The 20,357-nt window shown below is 39.4% G+C and overlaps 1 protein-coding gene and 1 non-coding gene across 3 annotated transcripts in view; both read right to left on the reverse strand.

The window, feature by feature from the left end:
- Positions 1–3,844: 3,844 nt before the first annotated feature.
- LACTB2 (lactamase beta 2) overlaps positions 3,845–20,357 on the reverse strand; it is a 34,719-nt gene continuing 18,206 nt past the window's right edge. The window contains exons 4-7 of one of the 2 annotated variants that reach the window (XM_037058693.1): positions 19,803–19,981; positions 17,739–17,887; positions 15,364–15,445; positions 3,845–4,285 (exon numbers count right to left, since the gene is read on the reverse strand). In XM_037058693.1, the coding sequence (XP_036914588.1) occupies positions 4,284–4,285; positions 15,364–15,445; positions 17,739–17,887; positions 19,803–19,981 (412 nt within the window). In that variant the 3' untranslated portion in view covers positions 3,845–4,283. Of the gene's footprint in view, positions 4,286–14,187; positions 14,720–15,363; positions 15,446–17,738; positions 17,888–19,802; positions 19,982–20,357 lie in introns of those variants that run through there. The other variant, XM_037058691.1, reaches the window with a different exon arrangement.
- Positions 4,528–4,632, reverse strand: LOC118995610 (small nucleolar RNA U13). The gene has a single exon (XR_005068321.1). It is a non-coding gene; the product is annotated as a small nucleolar RNA U13 (small nucleolar RNA).

Raw genomic sequence — 20,357 nt, forward strand, 5'->3', positions numbered from 1 at the left:
AGATTTGAGGGGAGGCCAGGATATAGGTAGAGCAAATGGCCATGGAAGTGTCTGGTGCAGTGGTGGAGGCTGTAGGGTGGTTTATTTACAAGGAATCGATTACATGAGTTATAACTCTCCTAGATACAGGTGACCAAAAGTTAACAGATTTGGAAGAACAGCTCCAGGAACTGGGTGCATTGTGGATTACAGGAACTAGATTCAGGCACTCGACCTCATCGGGACTCAATGTTTTTCCTCCCTGCTTTTACTTTTATTAACATTTATTTGATGCAATTTACTCCTGGGTCGTAAGTTTCTGTTTCTTCTGAGATGTCTTTTTCTTCTGTTCAATCTCCTCTTTTGGTTTAGGAAGAATCTGCTCTTTTTCGGTAGGATCATCTCTCTCATTGTAGCAGGGAGGGCTTGAGTGTGAGTTAATCCGCCCTTGAGCTCTGTAGATTCTACACTGAGATTTGCTCACCTGAATGTGCTCAATGACCAGAGAACTCACATCTAAACCCTTAAGCTCACCTTTACTCTGAATTTTTAAGCATGTGCAGCAGCCCTGGCTGGTGTAGCTCAGTGGATTGAGTGTGGGCCTGCGAACCACAAGAACACGGTTTGATTCCCAGTCAGGGCACATGCCTGGGTTGCAGGCCAGTTCCTGGCAAAGGACACACCAGAGGCAACCATACATTGATATTTTTTTCTCTCTCTCTCTCTCTCCTTCCCTTCCCCTTTAAAGATAAATAAATAAAATCTTTTTTAAAAAAGCATGTGCAGCAAAAATTCAGTACTCTTTTTTGGGCCACTGACTCTGTGTCCAGCCCCACTGTTTGGCCAGGGAATATCTACCAATTTCATCACTGTAATGACAGAATGGCACACATCGTGCCTTCTGTAAAGTGACATCCTTCATATATTTGGTGGCTTCAAATACTTGATGGTTTGAGCAGTTTCACGAGTGTTCCTGAAGTGAACACAAAGATTTAAACTTTCTGATTGACATGTCTGTGGGGTTTTCTGGGTCAAGTGAACAGTGAATCATTTTCAGAAGTCACCTCAGGCCACTTACAGGAAGAGGAGGACTCTATTTCTTTATCTCTTTCTCTTTTTTTCCTTCCTTGTTTCGGTTTGGCTCCATTTTTCCATATTGTAAATGAACCTCATTTACGTGGCAGAGAACATGGTCACTTTAAGTCCTATCAGCACAATCACAAGGAAAGACTTAGACCAGGCTGGCTTGGTTGCTTGATCATCTCTGAGTCAACTTTTGTGACCCATCTTAGTCATATGATCTTCCTTATGGACAGGGTGAGGCTATTTCTAGAAGGTGTGGAGGAAGGGATGTTGGGCAAATAAAAACAGGAACTGACTAGTGGAAAGGTCCCAGTGGTAGAGGAATGGAAAGAGCTGGTTGGATCAGGGCAAAAAAAAAAAAAAAAAAAAAAAAAAATCAACAGTAGCATGGACATGAATGAATGAGAATAATAGATGGAGACCAATAGATGGGTGGACTGACTTGTATCTGAGGCAATGGCCAAGGACTGTGATGTATGGTAGGGTGGATATCTGAAATAATTTCAACATACACAGATGGGGGGTCTTAGTTTGAATTTGTTGTGTTTTCAAGAGGATCCTAAAATAGTGGTCGGGCGGTGGTTCCTAGGGTGGTTGGCACGTGCCAGAGAGAAGAGCGTATTTGTGGATACTTCAAAAGGCAACTGGGCACTTCCATCTGCCAGGAAGGCCACCCAGTACATCACTTTCACCTGAAGGAAATGAGTCATTCTCTTTTTGCATCATTCTGTGAAAAACGCTTTCGTAAACTGCTTCTATATTTAGGTCTTATGCCTTAGGGAATTTGTGGCTGGTTGAACTGAGCTGGTTATCTTGTAGCCATCAGAAAAATGGTGCATGGCTCAGTGCCTAGGAGAACCAAGGTGTTGGGGTGGTGGCCAGGGATTCTTTGGAGCTACTTTCTTGATTGTATCAGCCCAAGACAAAGCTTGCAGCACAAATGCAAGCAACTGAAATGCAGACAATTCTTTGCAGTCCTCTGAACACTGTTGAGACATACTATTAATTTTATCCTCATAATAACCCGGAACATAATGTTATCCTTATTTCAAGTAAGGAAACAGAGGCTCTCTAAAATAACTTGTTTAGGAATTTACAACTATTACATTTTAACTCCCAAGGGGCAGTATGTGAATTTTATCTTATAAAGTTATGGTAAGGTTTTACTAAAGAATAGGTATCTTATTTTGTGGAGTTTAATGGTATAAGTCAAAGTGAAATAGTCCCAGGAAAATATGTAAATGTACTCTGTTAACGACAATGGGGAAATAATAGCAACTAGTGTTTACCTGGTACCAGGGATCATACTAGACACTATGAATATTTAATATTCATAATGTTACTGGACAGGGACTTGGCCCTGAGTGGGTCTGCCCAGAGCCAGTTGGTAATGTGTAGGTTCTTGACTTTGCATAGGAGAGATTTCACAAGGCACCCAGGTGACTGGATAATAATAATAATATAAATGTATCCTCATAATAAATGTATGAGGATACATTTATTAAAGCTGGGGACAGTGAAACAAGGAAGGACTTAGCATAGAAGGAGCAAACAGGAGAGCCTGGGTTGGGCTGCCTGAGCTCACTGGGAAGTCAGAGGAAAGGGGGCCTTGGGGACAGGTTCAGGGGTTAGCCTGTGTGTTGCAACAGCGCAGGCCAAACAAGTTCATTGGATTTGGGCAGATGGAAGTGTATTCATGGAGCCATGGGGATACTTGACATGCCTTTATTCAAGGGTGGGTGATCCATGCATGCTGCAAGCTGCACGTCCCTCTGTGTGTCCCCATGTGTCTCTGCATGTCACACTGCAAGTTACCTGGCCCCTTTCTCTGAGAGGGAAACCCCTAAATCCCTAATATATTAAATACAAAGTTGTCAAGGAGCCAACAGATCATACAATAGAGCTTCATCCTATGCATGCGAGCCTACTTGAGACTATGGCAACCGTTTACTGGACCCAACTGCAAGGCTACGAGAACATTACTTATCAGGCCCATTCTCAAGGTTACGGGAAACTGCTTTCCTTAGTTGCCCAGGCATCTGGTTGAGGAAGCCAGACTGCCTCTGTTTACCCAAGCCTGGGACAAGCTGCCAGCTGCCCATCGCCTTACAGTCTGGGCGACTGGAGCCTGTGAGGAAAGAGGTGGGGCCGAGTGGGGGACGGTGGTGAAAAGGGTACGGCGCAGGCTGCTCCCAGGGGAGAGCTAGGGTTCCTTGTGCGGAGGCTTTTCTTTCCTTCTTGTGGTGAGAATCTTAGGTGAGATCTCAGGGGAGGTTCAGTAGAATGTTCATCAGTTCTCCAGGTGTCCCTTTCAGGGTCAAGGTCTCCACCGATCGGTCAGCAGCAGAGCAGGGGGTCTTTAGTAATTGTAGGGGATCCTGGCATCGCCCCCCTGGTTTTGCTGCTTCTCAGAGCTGAAACATAACTGAGGCCTAGATGTATGTTATCTCCTAGATGTTGTCTCCAGGGAGAAAAGGCGAGGGGAAGGGTTATCCTCGGGGTTGGTTCCTTGTTTTCCGTTTTGCCCCCTGTCAGGCACCCAGGGGGCCTTCTGCCCCTGTGACCATCCACACCTGGCTGTAAATCACTCAGCCATTGCGTTCAGCTGTCTGTCTCAGTTTCCCTGTTCCACTTGCCAGGGAATTTTCCTTGCTTCTTACTATCCTGTCTTAGTAACAACGAATTGAATTATTTATTGTCATTTCTTTTCTACAGATGAATACTATTACTAAACTATCACTACCACCACCACCACGACGGATGGAAACAGGAATAGGCCATGTGCAAGGAAATCAATTATTAGTTTAATTTGGGAAATGAAGAGTAGGCCAGGGAACAAGAAAGAATGGGGTAAGTCCTTGAAACTAAGTTAAATGATAGCCTTTGTCCCTCTGAAGCAAGCCACTCACACTTCCTTGGCAATTTATCACTCCTTTTGAGCACCAGCATTTCCTTGGTCTTCAAATTGAATCTGCATCCTCAGACTATAGCGTAAATATTGCTGTGCTAAGTGGAGTGGGGTTTAAAAGAAACAGAAGTGACCAAGGGCTAATACAGCTTGGGATGTGGGAGAATGGTGATGCTGTTTATCCAAATGGTGAGATGGGAAGGGTGGTAACTGGGAATATAAAATGGTGGAATAAGCAGAACAGCTTGGTTTTAGAAATGTTGACTTTCTTCACATTGATGTCTGGACTTTGGGAGATAGCCAAGTGAAAAGTTCCTGCAGAGAGCAAAAGATATAGGCCTGGGTTGCGGTGAACGAGTCAAGCTCAAGCGCCTATCTGGGAATTATTCAGGATGGTGCTAATGGTTACCACCACTAACACGGGTTAGATCTCTGAGGTGGCACATAGCAAGGATGCAGTCAGTATTTGGGGTGTCCACAGTGGAAGGACTAAAGGGGTACCAAAAGCTTAAATATGTGCATGGTGTTTCTTATCTATCATCTATCTATCTACTTCACGTCACAGGGGTAATGTGCTGATATTGTAAGTAAGGTCTGGGAGAGGCACGTCTCTCACGACAGTGTGAACACCCAACATCAAGTGTATGAACGGCCAAAAAAATCAGTGTGTATACGCCATTTAATAGCAGTGATTATCAGAGTTCTTTTGAAACAGTAGTTTCTCATGAAGCCTCCATAAAATCAGAATGTTGAAACTTTCATGTTCACAATATTCTTTTACTCTGTAATACTAGTAACTGATTTATTTTAGGCTTAAATGCTATTGCAAGAAATACGATGGTCCAAAGGACAGTATTTTTGTTCTTTTGATTTAATTTTTATTGTATTTTTCCCATTACCATTTAGTCCACTTATATCCATGTCCATGAGTCCTTTTCAAAGGACAGTATTACTGTAAGTTATTTCCTCTGAAGTTGAAATTCATTAAAGACATACTAAATGAGACAAGTAATACAATGGGGGAAAGAAAAGGAGAATAATTATATCAAAGAACTGAATTCCAAGAAAAGATGTTTTAGGACTAGCTTCCAGGATGCCAAAGCAAAAAGTGAATGTGGTGATTAACGAGATACCGCCCCACACGGGGTTTTTGAAACACAGTATTTATCACTCTCACACGGACCCTCCCTAACCTGGAGATTCTGATGAATGAATGGGTCTTGCTTGGGGTCCGGGAAGCTGTGTATGTTTTAAAAGTTCCCCAGATGATTCTGAGAATTAGTCAAATTTGACAAGCACTGGTCCAACAAAGGAAACATACCAGTCCATAGGACAAAAAAAAAGTATTTTTCTAGGTCTGAAATCTGAGATTCTGTTCCATGGGCACTGGAGAACATTGAATAACAAAACACAACTGTTCTCAGTAGCATTAAAGAAACCCAGAGATTTTATATGTATGTACCTCATGCTGACCTTTGATACAATAAAAACTAACAATGCAACGCTAAATTATACTTGATGTAGGAAAAGAACCAATGGAAAAATTACATTCCTTAGTCCTCTTCAGAAATTTGCATTCAGCAAATCTGGGTAGGGACCAGAAATTTGCGTTTGTAATAATCTCTCCAGTTGAGAATGATAAAAGTGGTCCAAGACCCCATTTTTGCTCTGAAGGAGTGAATGGTTAACAATATTTCTTAAAGCCTCAGGTTTAGATATAAAATCTTGAGATATGCCATTTGTGATATGCATTTTTGCAAATTTTTGAAAATTAAAGCAGGGGACTGAAACAGGATTGATTAATCTAGTTCCACCAAGTTGGCTGGGAAATTTTCTGTGGTATAAAACCAGAGGGCTTCTTCTGGTTAAAAATTTTCTTCAGCCCTTGGGAAAATATCGACAGTGTAGGTTGCGTTATATTCCGAGAGAACAGTCTCACCTTAAAAGTAAGAAATTGATACTTAGTGGATGAAAATCTTACAGAATAATGGTGAAAAACACGGGACAACTAATTAACTGGCAGTCTTTTGCTAGAGATGCTTTTTACTCACAACGTGTACATATCAAATATACCAGAGTATTAATATAATCATGCACAAAATAGGGTCATCTACTTGAACCCTGAATTGCTGCAACCTGACTTATATTGGAAACCTCTGATTTATAGCAACACTTTCTAGATTGGTCTTCAATTTAAGTATATCAAGAAAAAATTTCTTTTCTTCAGAGGTGTATTCTTCGGTTCTTTGTGGTCATTAACCACCCTAAACTTCTTAAAAACCTGAGCAGAAATAAGTGAGGGAATCTGTCACGCATATTAGCTTTCCTGCAGAATTTGCAGGGCGTAACTTGACCAACGAGAGAGAAAAAGTGGTGTTGGCTGAGCACTCTGATAAAGGCCAAGTCCTCTCTCTGCTCTTTACACTGGTTAGTAACCGAATCCTAAATTCAGATTAGGTGTCAACGAGAGGGATAACCTCTGATAGATCTTTAATAATCTACCACATTGTGCCTGGGAAACCAAGTCGGGATCTACTATAGAGCTACTTGCTGGATGCAGTAAATCTGGGTTTAGTTCTCTTTAGATGGTTTTCGTACTATAGTGAAACTTTCAAAGTCTCCAGTTCACCTAATTCTCCAGGCCCTTCAGTCTAGATAACAGGTCAGAATACTAACCCTTAGGGAACATTTTATGCTTGGAAATTGTATCTGCTGAGGAATACAAACTTAAAGATTCTTACCCTTAAGGCTAAGAGAACATTAAATAAACTGTACCTCTCATTGTTCCCAGTTCTTGATAATTTTTCAGGAGAAAATTCTAGTACAAAAGTGTTTGCTCCATTGGAGTAAGGAGTTGGGACCTACTCAGTGTGTAACAGCAGTATTTTTTTGCATTCTTTATTTCTAAGTATGTTTTATTGATTATGCTATTACGTTTGTCCCAATTTTTCCCCATTTGCCCTACTGTGCCTGGTACCCCCATTCTCTCCAGCAATCCCCTCCCTGAGTTCATGTCTATGGGTCATGCATAAAAGTTCTTCGGCTACCCCATTTCCTATACTGTTCTTTTTTTTTAAAAAAAATTTTTTTTAGAGAGAGGGGAAAGGAGAGAGAGAGGGAGAGAAACATGATGTGTGAGAGAAAGTGATGTTGCCTCCCTCCCACCTGCAACTGGAGACCTGGCTGGCAACCCAGGCATGTGCCCAGAGTACAAATCAAACTGGCAACCTTCCACAGACTGGTTCTCAATCCACTAAGCCACACCAGCCAGGGCTCCTATACTGTTCTTGACATCGCCTTGTCTATTTTGTACCTACCAATTTGTACTTCTTAATCTCTGTACCTTTCCCTCCAGCCTCCCCTTTCCCCTCCCAGCTGATAACCCTCCAAATGATCTCCATATCTATGATTCTGTTCTGCTTGCTTAGTTTGTTTTTTAGGTGCAGTCGTTGATAGTTGTGACTTTGTTGCCATTTTAGTGTTCATAGTTTTGATCTTCTTTTTCTTATATAGTTCCCTTTAACATTTCATATAATAATGGCTTGGTAATGATGGACTCCTTCAGTTTTAGCTTGTCTGGGAAGTACTTTATCAGCCCTTCCATTCTAAATGATAGCTTTGCTGGATATCGTAATCTAGGTTGTAAGTCCTTGCTTTTTCATCACTTTAAATATTTCTTGTTAGTCCATTCTTGCCTGCAAAGTTTCTTTTGAGAAATCCGCTGACAGTCTCATGGGAACTCCTTTGTAGGTGACTGTATGTTTTTCTCTTGCTGCTTGTAAGATTCTCTTTATCTTTAATCTTTGGCATTTTAATTATGATGTGTCTTGGTGTGGTCCTCTTTGGGTCCAACTTGTTTAGGACTCTCTGTGCTTCCTGGACTTGTCTATTTCCTTTGTCAAATTAGGGAAGTTTTCTTTCATTACTTTTTCAAATAAGTTTTTAATTTCTTGTTCTTTTCTCCTTCTGGCTCCCCTATGATTTGGATGTTGGTATGTTTAAAGTAGTCTCAGAGGTTCCTAAGCCTCTCCTCATTTTTGGAACTCTGTTTTCTTCCTGCTGTTCTGATTGAATGCTTTTTCCTTCCTTATGTTCATTGATTTGAATCTTAGCTTAATCCACCGGTTCCTGTAGATTTTTCTTTGACTTAATGCAAACCTTCATTTCTGCCTGGGTCTTTTTTTATGCTGTTGCAGTACCCAATGGTTTCTTTGATCATCCTGATAACTAGCGTTTTGAGCTCTGCATCTGATAGCTTGCTTACCTGCATTTCATTTGGTTCTTTTCCTGGAGTCTTATTCTATTCTTTCATTTGGGCCATATTTGTCTCCTCAATTTGGCAGCCTCCCTGTGTTTGTTTCTGTGTATTAAGTACAGTTGCTTTGGTTAGGTAGTTGCATGGCCTATTGTAGAAAAGGCACCTGTACATTGTATTGGGCTGGGCCTTAGGTAATCACCCAGGCCTGGCAATCCATTTCACCCTTTGTGGCTCTGTGGGGGAGGGCTCAGAGAGGGGACAATGCCATTGCCTGGCTTCTGGAGATTGCCCAGGAGGCTGCTGTCTCCTAGCACTCACACTGCACTTTCTCTTCTCCCTGTATGCCACTTATGCCCTTCCCGCTGTGGCTTTGGTGCTGAATCCCAGGGGTGGTGGTATGCGTGAGTCCTAGGACCATTGTGGGCCCTTTACGAGGAGTCTTTTGAGAATTGTGCAGTTTCTTCCGCCACCTCAACCCCCACTGGTTTTTACAGCAAGAAGTTACAGGGACCTATCTCCTTAGTGCTGGAACCCTGGGCTGGGTTGTCTGTTCTGGGGCTGGGATTGCTTGTTCCTGGGGTACCCCTCCCAATTTTTTATCCACCACTTGTGAATATGGGGTCACTCATTCCACCACCTCTCCATGTCTCTGCCCTTCCTACGCATCTGGATGAATGTGGCTTTTTAAAATCCTTGGTCATTGGACTTCCATACAGTTCAATTTTCTAATGGTTCTGGGTGATATTTGTTCTTCTAGGTGTAGTTTTGCTGTAGTTGTGTGTGCAGGTGAAGCGTTTACCTATGCCTCCATCTTGACTGGAAGTCTCCATTATATCAGTATTTTTGACATTAAAATGTTTCATTTATATCAAACTAATAAAGTGTACCTAACTAAAAAAATTTACTACTACCAACAGGAAAAAACATTTCCCCTTTGTCTCTCTTTTTAAGATATATTTTCTCCTGGGATTAACCACTAAGATGCTTATACTTTTATTTATTGATCAAGTGTAGACTTCATTGACTTCCCTATCATAGGTGATTTAGTATTCTCAACCTCCCACTTCCTTTCCTGTTATAGCACAAATTTTAGTCAGTGTTAACATTATTGCCAATGTAAAAATGCAGACGCAGATGGCAGTTCATAATTATTTCCTTCATTGAATAGCTTTTGTTTTTTGGAATAACTGCCTCATTTTTTTATTAAAATACTTTTTTATTCACTGATCGTTGTTTCAGTTGCTCAGCTAGAGCTGTTTTTCAGACCACCATCAGTGCTTCGGCTGCTTTTTGTTTCACGTCTTCCAGGTTGGCAGTTTCCCTTTGAGGACTTTTTCATTGGGGAAACAAAAAAAAAGTTGCTTGCGGCAAGATTGGGTTAATAGGGAGGGTAGAGGATGGGAGTCATGCCATTTATGGTCAAAACTGCTCAACACTTAGCATGTGTGTCAGCAGGTGTGCTCATAAATTATCCATCACGAAATGGGCAAACGCTTTGAAAGTCTTCAAAAAAAAAAGTCACTGAAGCCAAGTGCATCCTCTCACAATGATGCCAACTGGTGCACTGATACAGACGGGTTCCTAGAACACTCACCTACTTGGGGAAGCCTGTGCTACAAGGAGCCTGCCCTCTAGAAGATAATATCACTTTGGGGGGTCGCCTCTCATATTTTATACACATTGGAAAGAAAGCAAATTAGTATTAAAATTAGTTATCAGTTGAGAACCTTCCTGTGATATTCTGCTGCATCTGAGAACAGACCTCGCACACTCTGACCACAGGGACAGGCAGAGGACCAAAAGCTGGGCCAAATACAGTACCTCAGGGTTTTCTTGACCATAGGGATTGGCCTGACGAATGGGAATGAGTTACTATAAATCACTGAGTCCTTCTCCCAGATTTTTAAAACTGAAGCTGGAAGACTCAGCTTTCCCTGCTGGTTATGGACTGGGTAGGATATGTGCCCAGAGATGTCCATAGTTATGTCCTCTAATGTGAGAAGAAGCCATAGTGTTTGGGGGTCTCTACTCCAAAAAACTGAGTTGAGAGTTCTGGAGTTGTACTGATGGGAACTCAAATCCCTGCTTCTGTTCAAGCCTGGCTCCACCTTCATCCTTCTCAGATTGGGTGTAACCAACATTCCCTTTTGCTTAAGCTAGTTGAAACTAAGCTTCTGTCACCTGCAACAAAATATATCCTATTTATTTAGCTCCAGCTCCACATATCTAAGTGCCTAGTAGGTATTTCCTGCTGTATGTTCCTTGGTACTCCAGACTCCTATCCATATATAGTACAATGTTTCTTTCTTCTTTTCCTCACTCTCCTCACTCCATTTCCTGTATTTTCTCATCCTGGTGACCTGGTGATAAGGTCAGCATCTACTCAACTGTGTAAGCCAGAAATATTGTTCTACTAGACTTCTCCCTTTCTACCTCATCCCCACCTCTCAAGATCTTGTCAGTTTCTAAGTGCTATTTTTTTCCTAAAATATTTCTCTTAGATGCTACCCCGTCTTCTACCTTTGAGACCCTCCTCTTTTTCCCTTTTCCTTCCCTCACTGCACTGAAAAGGCCGAATGTCAGACTGCTTATCCTGCCCACTGCTTCTGAATGGGGTACCCTCCTAATAGTTTCCTGTGACCCTTCTGGTTCCAAGTGATTAATTACACCAACCAGGTCCTCTCCAATGAGGACATCAGAATCTAAGACACACAAAGGACTACTCAGTTGTTGCAAAACAGAAGCTGAAGATACATACAGAGAAGGCAGAGATGATGCCAAGAACATAGAAACTGTGGAGTATATAGTAATTTGGCAAGCAGAAGCTTATGAGTAGCCCAAACCTACTGGGTAAACTGAATGGAGGAAAAGTGACGGCTGCAGTGATAGAAACAAAACGAGGAAGGATTCATGGACACAGATGACTGTGTGGTGACTGCAGGGGTCAGGGGCTTAAGGGTACTAAATGGTAATGGGAAAATGAAAAAATAAAAAAAAGCATAAAAAAGAGGAATGAAATCACCATGATGGTTGGGGACAAACTCTTGCCATTGAAGAGGCAACAAAATGATCCCTAAATTATGTGTGTACTCCAGCCTGTGTGAAGAACAGTTGGGTGTCAGCATATTGGTTCCCGTGAGATTTCTGTGTTCCCATGAGCTTCTCCTGTAGGACCTCACCCACAGGCACGATATAGATTAGCCATACTGCTTCTTACCCATGTGATGCTCTGCCATAGCTCTGTTTATGTGCATATGCTATTCCAAATGGAACAATTCTTCTCGTCTCCCAAATACCCCTAACTTCTTTACCTGGTTACCACTTACTCATCTTTTAAGACTGAGTTCAGGCTCCTCTAAGCGGCTTTCTACAACCCGACCAAGTTAGATACTCTTCATTTACTCCAAACAAAATTAGTGGCACTGCATGTTGGAAATGTGTCTCTAAAACTAGAACCTGAACTTCTTTTGAGAGCAGAGACGCTGTTTCGTTCCCTTGTGTATCTCCAGTACCTGACCCCGCACCCAGCACAAAGTGGATACTTAATGAATACCATTGTTTCTGTTAAGCTCAGTTGCCTAAACACCTTCAATCATCAATGTTTGATAGCTTTCTATTATTACCTCTCTTCCAATATAACCACCTGCAGCTTGAAGTATGCTATGGTACTTAAAAACAGTAACAATAATATAGAATCATGGCTTTGTGCATGAGATTTCCTTAGTTAAAAATGCTCTTCTCACCCTTGCTCCCTAACTCCCTCCAAGAATGGAAGCAGGAAGATCATAGTCTAGGCAAGAGAGGATGATGGCCTGGACTGAGGAGCATTGGTGGAATAAGAGGTAGTGATAAATTCAAGGGATGGAACAGTCAGTACTTGATGAAGAATTGGGTATGAGATGAAGGAGGGGGGTTAACATAAATGACTATTAGGTTTTCCAGTTTGATCAAATGAATGGTGTTTTTATTCAGAGATAGGAAAGAACAGAGAAGTTAAGCCATAACTAAATATTCATATAATCAGATTTCTTCTCTAAATTTTGCTGATATGTGCTATATTTAGGAAATCGGAATACTGATTTTTTTCTTTTTGGTGCTGGTGTGAGGAAGGATATTTATAGTTACTATTTTTAAATGTACCATTTTAACTATACCATTCAGTGGTATTAAGTACATTCACATTGTTGTATGTATAATCGTGACAACTATCTATCTCTAAAATGTTTTTCATCCTTCCAAACTCAAACTTCTTAACTACTAAACAATAATTCCTCTCTTTCGCCTTCCCCTAGCCCCTGGCATCCACCATTCTACTGTCTCTGTGAGTTTGATTATTCTGGGTACCTCATAAATGTGGAATCACATAGTATTTATTTGTCCTTTTGAGACTGGTTTCTATCACTTAAGGTAATGTCTTCAGTTTCATCCATGTTGAAGCATGTGTCAATTCCCTTCCTTTGTAAGGCTCAATATTATCCCCGTGTAGTCTGTACAACATTTTATTTATCCATTCATCCCTCAATGGACACTTGGGTTGTTTCTACCTTTTGGCTATTGTTTATAATGCGGCCATGAACCTGGGTGTACAAGTATCTGCTCAAGTCCCTGCTTTCAATTCTTTGGGGCATATACCCAGAAATGCAATTACTGGATCATACAGTAACTGTTTAATTTTTTTGAGGGACCACTACAGTGTTTCTGTAGAAGGTACACCACTTTACAGTCACATCAGAGATGCACAAGGGTATCAATTTCTCTGTATCTTTCCTAACACTTGATATTTTCTTTTTTAAAAAAAAAATAGTCACTTGAATGGGCATGAGGCTGTATTTCATTGTGGTTTTTTGTTTTTTGTTATTTTTAGATTCTATTTTACTTATCTTTAGGGATTGGGGAAGGGAGGACAAGAAGGAGAGAAACATCAATGTGTGGCTGCCTCTCATGCGCCCGCCCATTGTGGACCTAGACTGCAACCCAGGCACGTGCCCTGACTAAGAATAGAACCAGTGACCCTTTGGTTTGCTGACCAACACTCACTCCACTGAGCCATAGCAGCCAGGACTCACTTCGGTTTTAATTTGCATTTCCTTAATCACTTATGATGTTCAGCAACTTTTCATTTGTTTATTGTCATTTGTATATCTTCTATGGAGAAGTTTCTATTGAATCCTTTGCCCATTTTTGAATTGGGTTGCTTGTATTTTTGTTGAGTTCACAGTTATTTCGTAATATGGGACCGTTCAGGAACACAGCAGATCTCTAGGGCACGAGAATAAGAGTTCAGAATAGTCTGAAAATGCTAGGGTCTTGGGGAAAAGGGCAGAAAGAAGGGAGGATGTCAATGAAAGTTAAAAAATTTTAAATCTTATTTTTAGGGAAGAGGAAAGAAAGTGCATTCTCAGCATTCTGAGCTCATTTTAGTATTGTAGTTTGGCAACCTTATAAGTTAATTTTTTAAAATTTATTGATTTTAGAGAGAGAGGGGGGAAAGAATAGAGAGAGACACACATCAATTTGTTGTTCCACTCATTTGTACAATCATTTGTTGATTCTTGTATGTACCCTGAGTGGGGGCTGAACTTGCAACTTTGGTATGCTGGGAGGACACTCTAACCAACTGAGCGACCCAGCCAGAGTAGCCTTATGGGTTAAATAGCATTGGTGGGCTACCCTGAGAACATGATCACTACTTAACAACATCGCTCACATAAAAAGTGCCCTGACTTACAATACTCTAATTCAAACAAATCTTGTATATAATTCATACATATGCTGATGACTATTTTTATACTAAAACGTAAACTTGGAAAGTAAGTTGTTTGTACCATAGATGACCGAGATAATTATTATATAAGGACTTTAACTGGGAGTATAATATTTTGTTATTATCAAAAGTTGATGTGCATGAATAATTTATAGACTACCACTGTAAGAAAATAAACATAAAGAGCTATAGAACTAATACATAATCATGTTATAATTAATACAAACACGAAAACAAAAAAGCCATTATTTGCAGATACAGAAAAGGGTTGCAGAAAAGAAGGATAATGTAGAAATCTGTGCTGTTACTGAAGCAGCAAGAGAAAATAGTATTTCGGCCAATGGTAATAGAGAGCCAATCTTGAAGAATAATATCCAGTTTAAATTATGTAAATTTTATTATTTTTTTAACCAATCATTTTACTTAATCAACTGGAAGTGGATAAACTGATGGATCCTGAATTTTTGGTAAAATGTTGTAAGAGCTAGGTTAGAGAAAATATTCTACATTATAGATATAAAATGTATATTACATGTTTGAGAAAAATATGGCATTATTTTAAAGTATATCAAGGGTTATTTTCAATGTTATATACTATATTCTCTGTAAGTAATAGGTAAGAGAACATACCATTCTCTAAAAACAAAGCAAAACCAAACATCAAAACTTCCATTAATCTGAAACTACAGATGAGCTTTCCATTTCTTCTCAGGATCTGTATTGCTAACTGTGAAAAGAAAATTAAGAGCCAAAATTTAATAGCAGATAAGCAAATTCACTGGATTTTATCTTCTGGCTAGAAAAAGCATTTATTGCTAAAATAGTTTTGTTGCTCAATATAAAGCCAGAGTTGTGTTTGTAATTTTAAAAACATTGCTGCTGAAGCTTCTACAAAAAATTCAAGCCTTGAACCAGTTGGTTTTAAGGATTATGCTTCTATAAAGATTCTTAATTTGACAAATTAACCTAACACTAGTAAACAATTATAGAATTACTGCTTTAATAATTTTGAGTTTACTATATCTAGTGTTGCTAAAACCTTTAGCTGTTTCCAAATCTTCTGCATTTAAAATTCCTTGTGGTCTTGTGGTCTGGGAGAAGAGAAGCTATTTTCCACTACATGCCTTGGACTGCCATTCTGGTGGGTAAGGATGGGAACCACTAAGCAAGATTCCAGTTCCTGTGGGAGTGTTTGGTTCCTACGTGTGGTCCATTGGCCTCTCACTACTGATCCTTCCTGGTGCCCATCTCTCCAGGGATAATCAAGGGAAGACTCTGATGAGTGTTATTTTTCCTAATGAAAACTAGTGCATATGTTAAAAAAAATTAAATGCTGGGAATAAAAGAATTAAAATTTGTAAGTATACTTACATATCATTCCTTCTTTTTCTAATTTTTGCAAATGAAGCACGAGGTTACGTTCAGCCATTTTATGTAAAGACTTGGGAATATTCTAAAAAAAGAAAGTCAAAGAAGATATTTCTTTTTTTTAGGAAAAAAAGAGTTAATCCTTTGAAACTTTAAAAAAGTACGACAAATCACCTTTAACAGGAAGCTAAACAACAAAACAAACAAGCAAGCAAAATATAACCAAAGACACTGAAATAGAGAACAAGCTGACAGTGACCAGAGGGGAGAGGGGAGGGAATTTCCGGGGAAATAGGGGAGGGATTTAGAGGAACACATATAAAGGATACATGGACAACAACTGAGAAGGGCGGAAATGGGAGGGAGGGGGGAGAACGGGGGGTGGGATGGGATGGAAGTAATAGAAAACTGTACTTGAGAAATAATTAAATTTAAAAAAATAATAAAATAAAATCTTTAAAAAAAATTTTTAAAAAAGTGCAACAAAAACGACAATTTTAACTTATATTCATTTTTATATAGTAATAGCCAAAACAATTTCAGCTTGTATACGTCTTGCTTTAGGCACTATGTTCTTATTTATTTTCCTATGGATAAAATACAGGGTAAGCTCCGTAAAGATACTAACAGCGTGTTTCGTTCACTACTGAGTACCCGGCACTTAGCATAATGCCACACAGTAGGAACTCAGTATTTTATGAATGGATAAATAAATAAGTGTAAAAATTATTCTGGATAGGTTTGATGATGCTACAGACATTGGCCCTATGGTTTCTTTATTAGGTTACATGATAATAACTTTTCACATTTTCCTTGGCTGTTCTACCTCTTTCACCATTTAGTTTTCATCCTGGATACTCTTCCTTGGAGTTCTCTTCAACATGGATGTTTACAATGCGTTGCGTCACTGCCTGTCTTCTCCTTTTACTCAACCAGCTTGCCACGGCAGTATCATGCACTGATGATTCCCAAATATGAACCTCTGACCCTAAACTCGCCCTCAAGCTCCAGTACTGTATACTGTCTCCACCACTGTGATATTCTAGATTGCATTACTTGATCCCTTGCCTAAGATCTTCGAGTGATGGGTCATTCCCAGGTTATTGGCTAAAGCTCAAATTTGTTAGCTTGGCAATCAAGGCTTCCCATGACCTGATCATGCCTGCCTCTCCTGGTTTATTTCCTGTACTTAGAATAGAAAAAAAAACCCCACAAAAAAACCCAATGTACCAATGAACAGTCTAGAGTGATTCTAATATTATGAGGAAATGAACTCTTTCGCAAAGTTTACCCTTTTGCTAATGGAACTTTTATCTTTTAGTCATCTTAACCCTTCATCCACCCCTCCCTTTTAAAAAAATCATCTTTCCCTTTTAAGACAGAACATACTGAATATGATCTGACTGTCTTTTGATACTTGGACCTATAGGATACAAAGGTCCCTTACCAATTGTAATTGGCCCCAGGTACCTTTTCAAGCTCTTTAGTTATTTTCTCATGTTTCTTCTGGCTGTAAAGGTTGGGGTAGTGGGAATTTTTAAACCCATTTAATCTAATGTCAAAGCCTCCATTCTTTTTTAAAAGATTTTTATTTATTTATTTATCTTTAGAGGGGAAGGGAAGGAGAGAAGGAAAGACACATCAATGTATGGTTGCCTCTAGTGAGTCTCCTGCCAGGAATTGGCCTGCAACCCAGGTATGCGCCCTGACTGGGAATCGAACCGTGATCGTGTGGTTCGCAGGCCTGCGCTCAATCCACTGAGCTGCACCAGCCAGGGCCCAAAGCCTCCATTCTTAACCTCTAAGCTATACTACCTACACAGCAGTTATCTAGTAAACATTCACTGAAAAACTGAATTATACTAATTGACAGCTACACAGGGCTGTCATATAATGATGTACTCAGAGGCCGCTGAGGTGAGGGGTCCTCTCTATACACTGAATGTCTCTACTCGTGTTCTTTCTCCATCAGTCAGGCATCGCTACTACTCCTCACTGCTATTATCCACGTATCTAGCAGATCACTTCTTCTTGCTTGCCACAGGCTAGGACACCAGACAGTCACGATGGCTTGAATAATACTCGAGTTGTTACAAATCCTGATCATCATGCAGCTGGGAACGGTCTCTCCTACAGAATGAAGTATATGGTTTCATGACGGCTCAGAATGGTTATTTTTGTTTTCCAGGCCAGATACTGTTTAACTTCTATTTTCTAGAAAGTTGAGGTTGCTGGTTTCAAATCTATACAAGTGACATTATTTATAAAATTAATGGTTTTCTGTCTGGGAGGTGACAAGTGTATCATATCTCTAGCTTAGTAAACAGATTATTCTCCTAAAACTGTGGGTATGTACAAATAAACTAAACAAAAATTACCTTGTAAATAATTTTTGTAAGCTCCATTACTGTAAATGATTTTTCAAAATTATCACGTAATATTGTAAGAATTTGCTTTTCTCGAATATTTCTGTGAGAAATATATTCTTGAATTCTAGCTTCAGCATCATGGATTACTGGGCCATGTCCTGAATTAGAATAATTATAAAAATTATTTCAACCAGAGAAAAATATTAAGTATAATTGAAGTTAATTCACTCTAAAAACAATCCATATGATATATTGAAACAGAATACTAAATACGTAACAAATAATTATTTGGAAAACTATACAGATATGATACAAAACATTAGATAATTATATCAAAATCTATATAAAATATTGTGTACATTAAAAAGTATCAACAAAAATATAGCAATAAGAGCAGGAATCAGAACAGTAAAGATAGGTAATAGTTATAGAGCACTTATGATTTGCCAGGCACTGCTCTAAATGCTATACATTATCTTTGTAAGAATCCCAAGAGGTTGGCACTACTGCTACCCCTTTTTAGCAGCAGAAACTGAGGAGTAAGGAAGGTAAATGACTTGCCCACAGTATCATAGCTCAAGAGCGGACCTGGGATTCTGATTCAGGAGCTTTTTACAACTCTAGGCTCTTACCACTGTGCTACACTTACTTATAAAGGATTGAAAAGGGGATTGTAAAAGTAACTTCACGTAGGTGACCAAGACCTATAAAAAACTCACAGGAACCACAACAGAACTTGAAAAATTTCATGTATAGACTTGCAACTCAGAAATGTTGACAATCCAGATAAAGTTATGTTGAAATTTACATGCTCTTTAACATAGTGCAAATTAATATTACACAAATTTTTCAGAGGCATGTTTAAAATAGTTGAGGACCAAGTATCCAGAAGCACACTAAGCTATTATCATGTAACAAGCATGGGCTTTGGTTAGAGCACTGACCATCATTGCCTAACCGTGTGGCCGTGACAGTGTCTGAGCTGTTTCTTCTGCTGTGCAATGAGGACATCACTCCCTACTTCATTGGCTTTTTGCGAGGACACAGCTAGCTAGCTGTAAAGGTCCCTGCAGGTGCCTGATGGGTAGCAGGCTTTAATATATGGTAGCTATGGCTACAGAACATAATTTACATAGAAGCTCCTGCTGTGCTAATAAGCCAGTTCATGGAATTCACTAAAGCTAACACTCTAGCTTTAAAGCTAAGACCCTTTAGTAGGCAGCCTCTCATTAGCTTTGCTTGAATGTAAGTGCACCAAACATCTATTTTCTTTGCTTTAAAAAGAGCTGTCAGTTTCCACTCCTTTTATGTCATAATATTAATCCAAATGCCTAGGGTATGTTTCCTACCCCCCACAGAAGTAGAAACTCATGAAAGAAAATAAGGGTATTAAAGATACTGTATTTATGGATCTTTCCATAATTCTTTGGTTAGGAACGAGTTAGAAGGACTTCAAAAATTAGTAACCCAGTCTCTTCCCTTCTGGGCTCTATTGTTGTGTCCAGTATGTTTCTTAGCTTGCAGGCAGGTGAGGCCATTCACACTGCAGAGCAGCGCAGTGATAGCTGAGACACTAACAACAGGTTTCTTCTTCTAGAGGATCAAAGTAATACAGGATTTTACAGTTCATATGGCAGCTACTCGTATCTCAATATTGCGAGTTAAAACAACTCAAGCTCAGAGGTCAAATGTTACCCTTGGTTACATGGCTAGTATGTGGTCCACAGCAGAAACCAACTTAATAAGACTGAAAACTGCTTATGGAATAAAAAATTTTTCTTGTTTCAATGTAAGTTATTTCACTTGTTTAATAGTCCTATTAGTAGCTGTTTAGATGTTGAAAAGAATCTTTTTATGCTTATAAGATGTTAAATATTATTAATACAACTGCTGGCCTTTTAAAAAATTGCTTGGCCAGACAGGACTTAGGGGTGTAATTAAATAAGTGGTTTACGTGTTTCTCTTTAAGGCCAAAAACACACAACACACACATACACACACACACACACACAAACCAAAACGAACCTTCCTCATTTGATAGAAATGGTTTACCAGATTTAAAATAGTGCTCACCTGGATATATAATACCAGCTTTGACTGTCAATAACTTTTTTAGAGAGTTCATATAATCAGAGAGGTCTTCGAATATAACTGTTCCTTCCCCTAGGATACAATCTCCGGTAAAGAGAGCATTCTCTTCCTCTAGAAGCAGAGCCATATGATCATCAGTGTGGCCAGGGGTGTATATAACTCTGGGCAAAAGAAGGAATAAAAACATTATGAGCTTTCAAGCTTAGGAGAAATCTTGAGAAGTAAATTATTCTCCATCCTTACCTCTGGACAAGACACAAATAAACAATGTCATTTGAGTTAAAAAGCTCCTTTTTCTCTTGTCCACTAAAAATTACCACCAGAAATTTCTCTCCTTTAACAAAATCAAATTTTTCATTCTTTAGTGCAAATTGAACACATTTTTTCTTATTTTATAAGTAATAAATAATGATTGCATCAAATTTAGAAAACAGAAAAGTACTTAAGGTAGATACAAATCACCAATCTTTCCACTACTTAGAGATGGTGCTTTTGTTTTTTAGGAACACACATTTTTTTCAATTTTCTTTGCATGTC

This window comes from Sturnira hondurensis, unplaced genomic scaffold, assembly GCF_014824575.4.
Source record: "Sturnira hondurensis isolate 20B ecotype Veracruz unplaced genomic scaffold, ASM1482457v3 Scaffold0010128, whole genome shotgun sequence".
NCBI lineage: Eukaryota > Metazoa > Chordata > Mammalia > Chiroptera > Phyllostomidae > Sturnira > Sturnira hondurensis.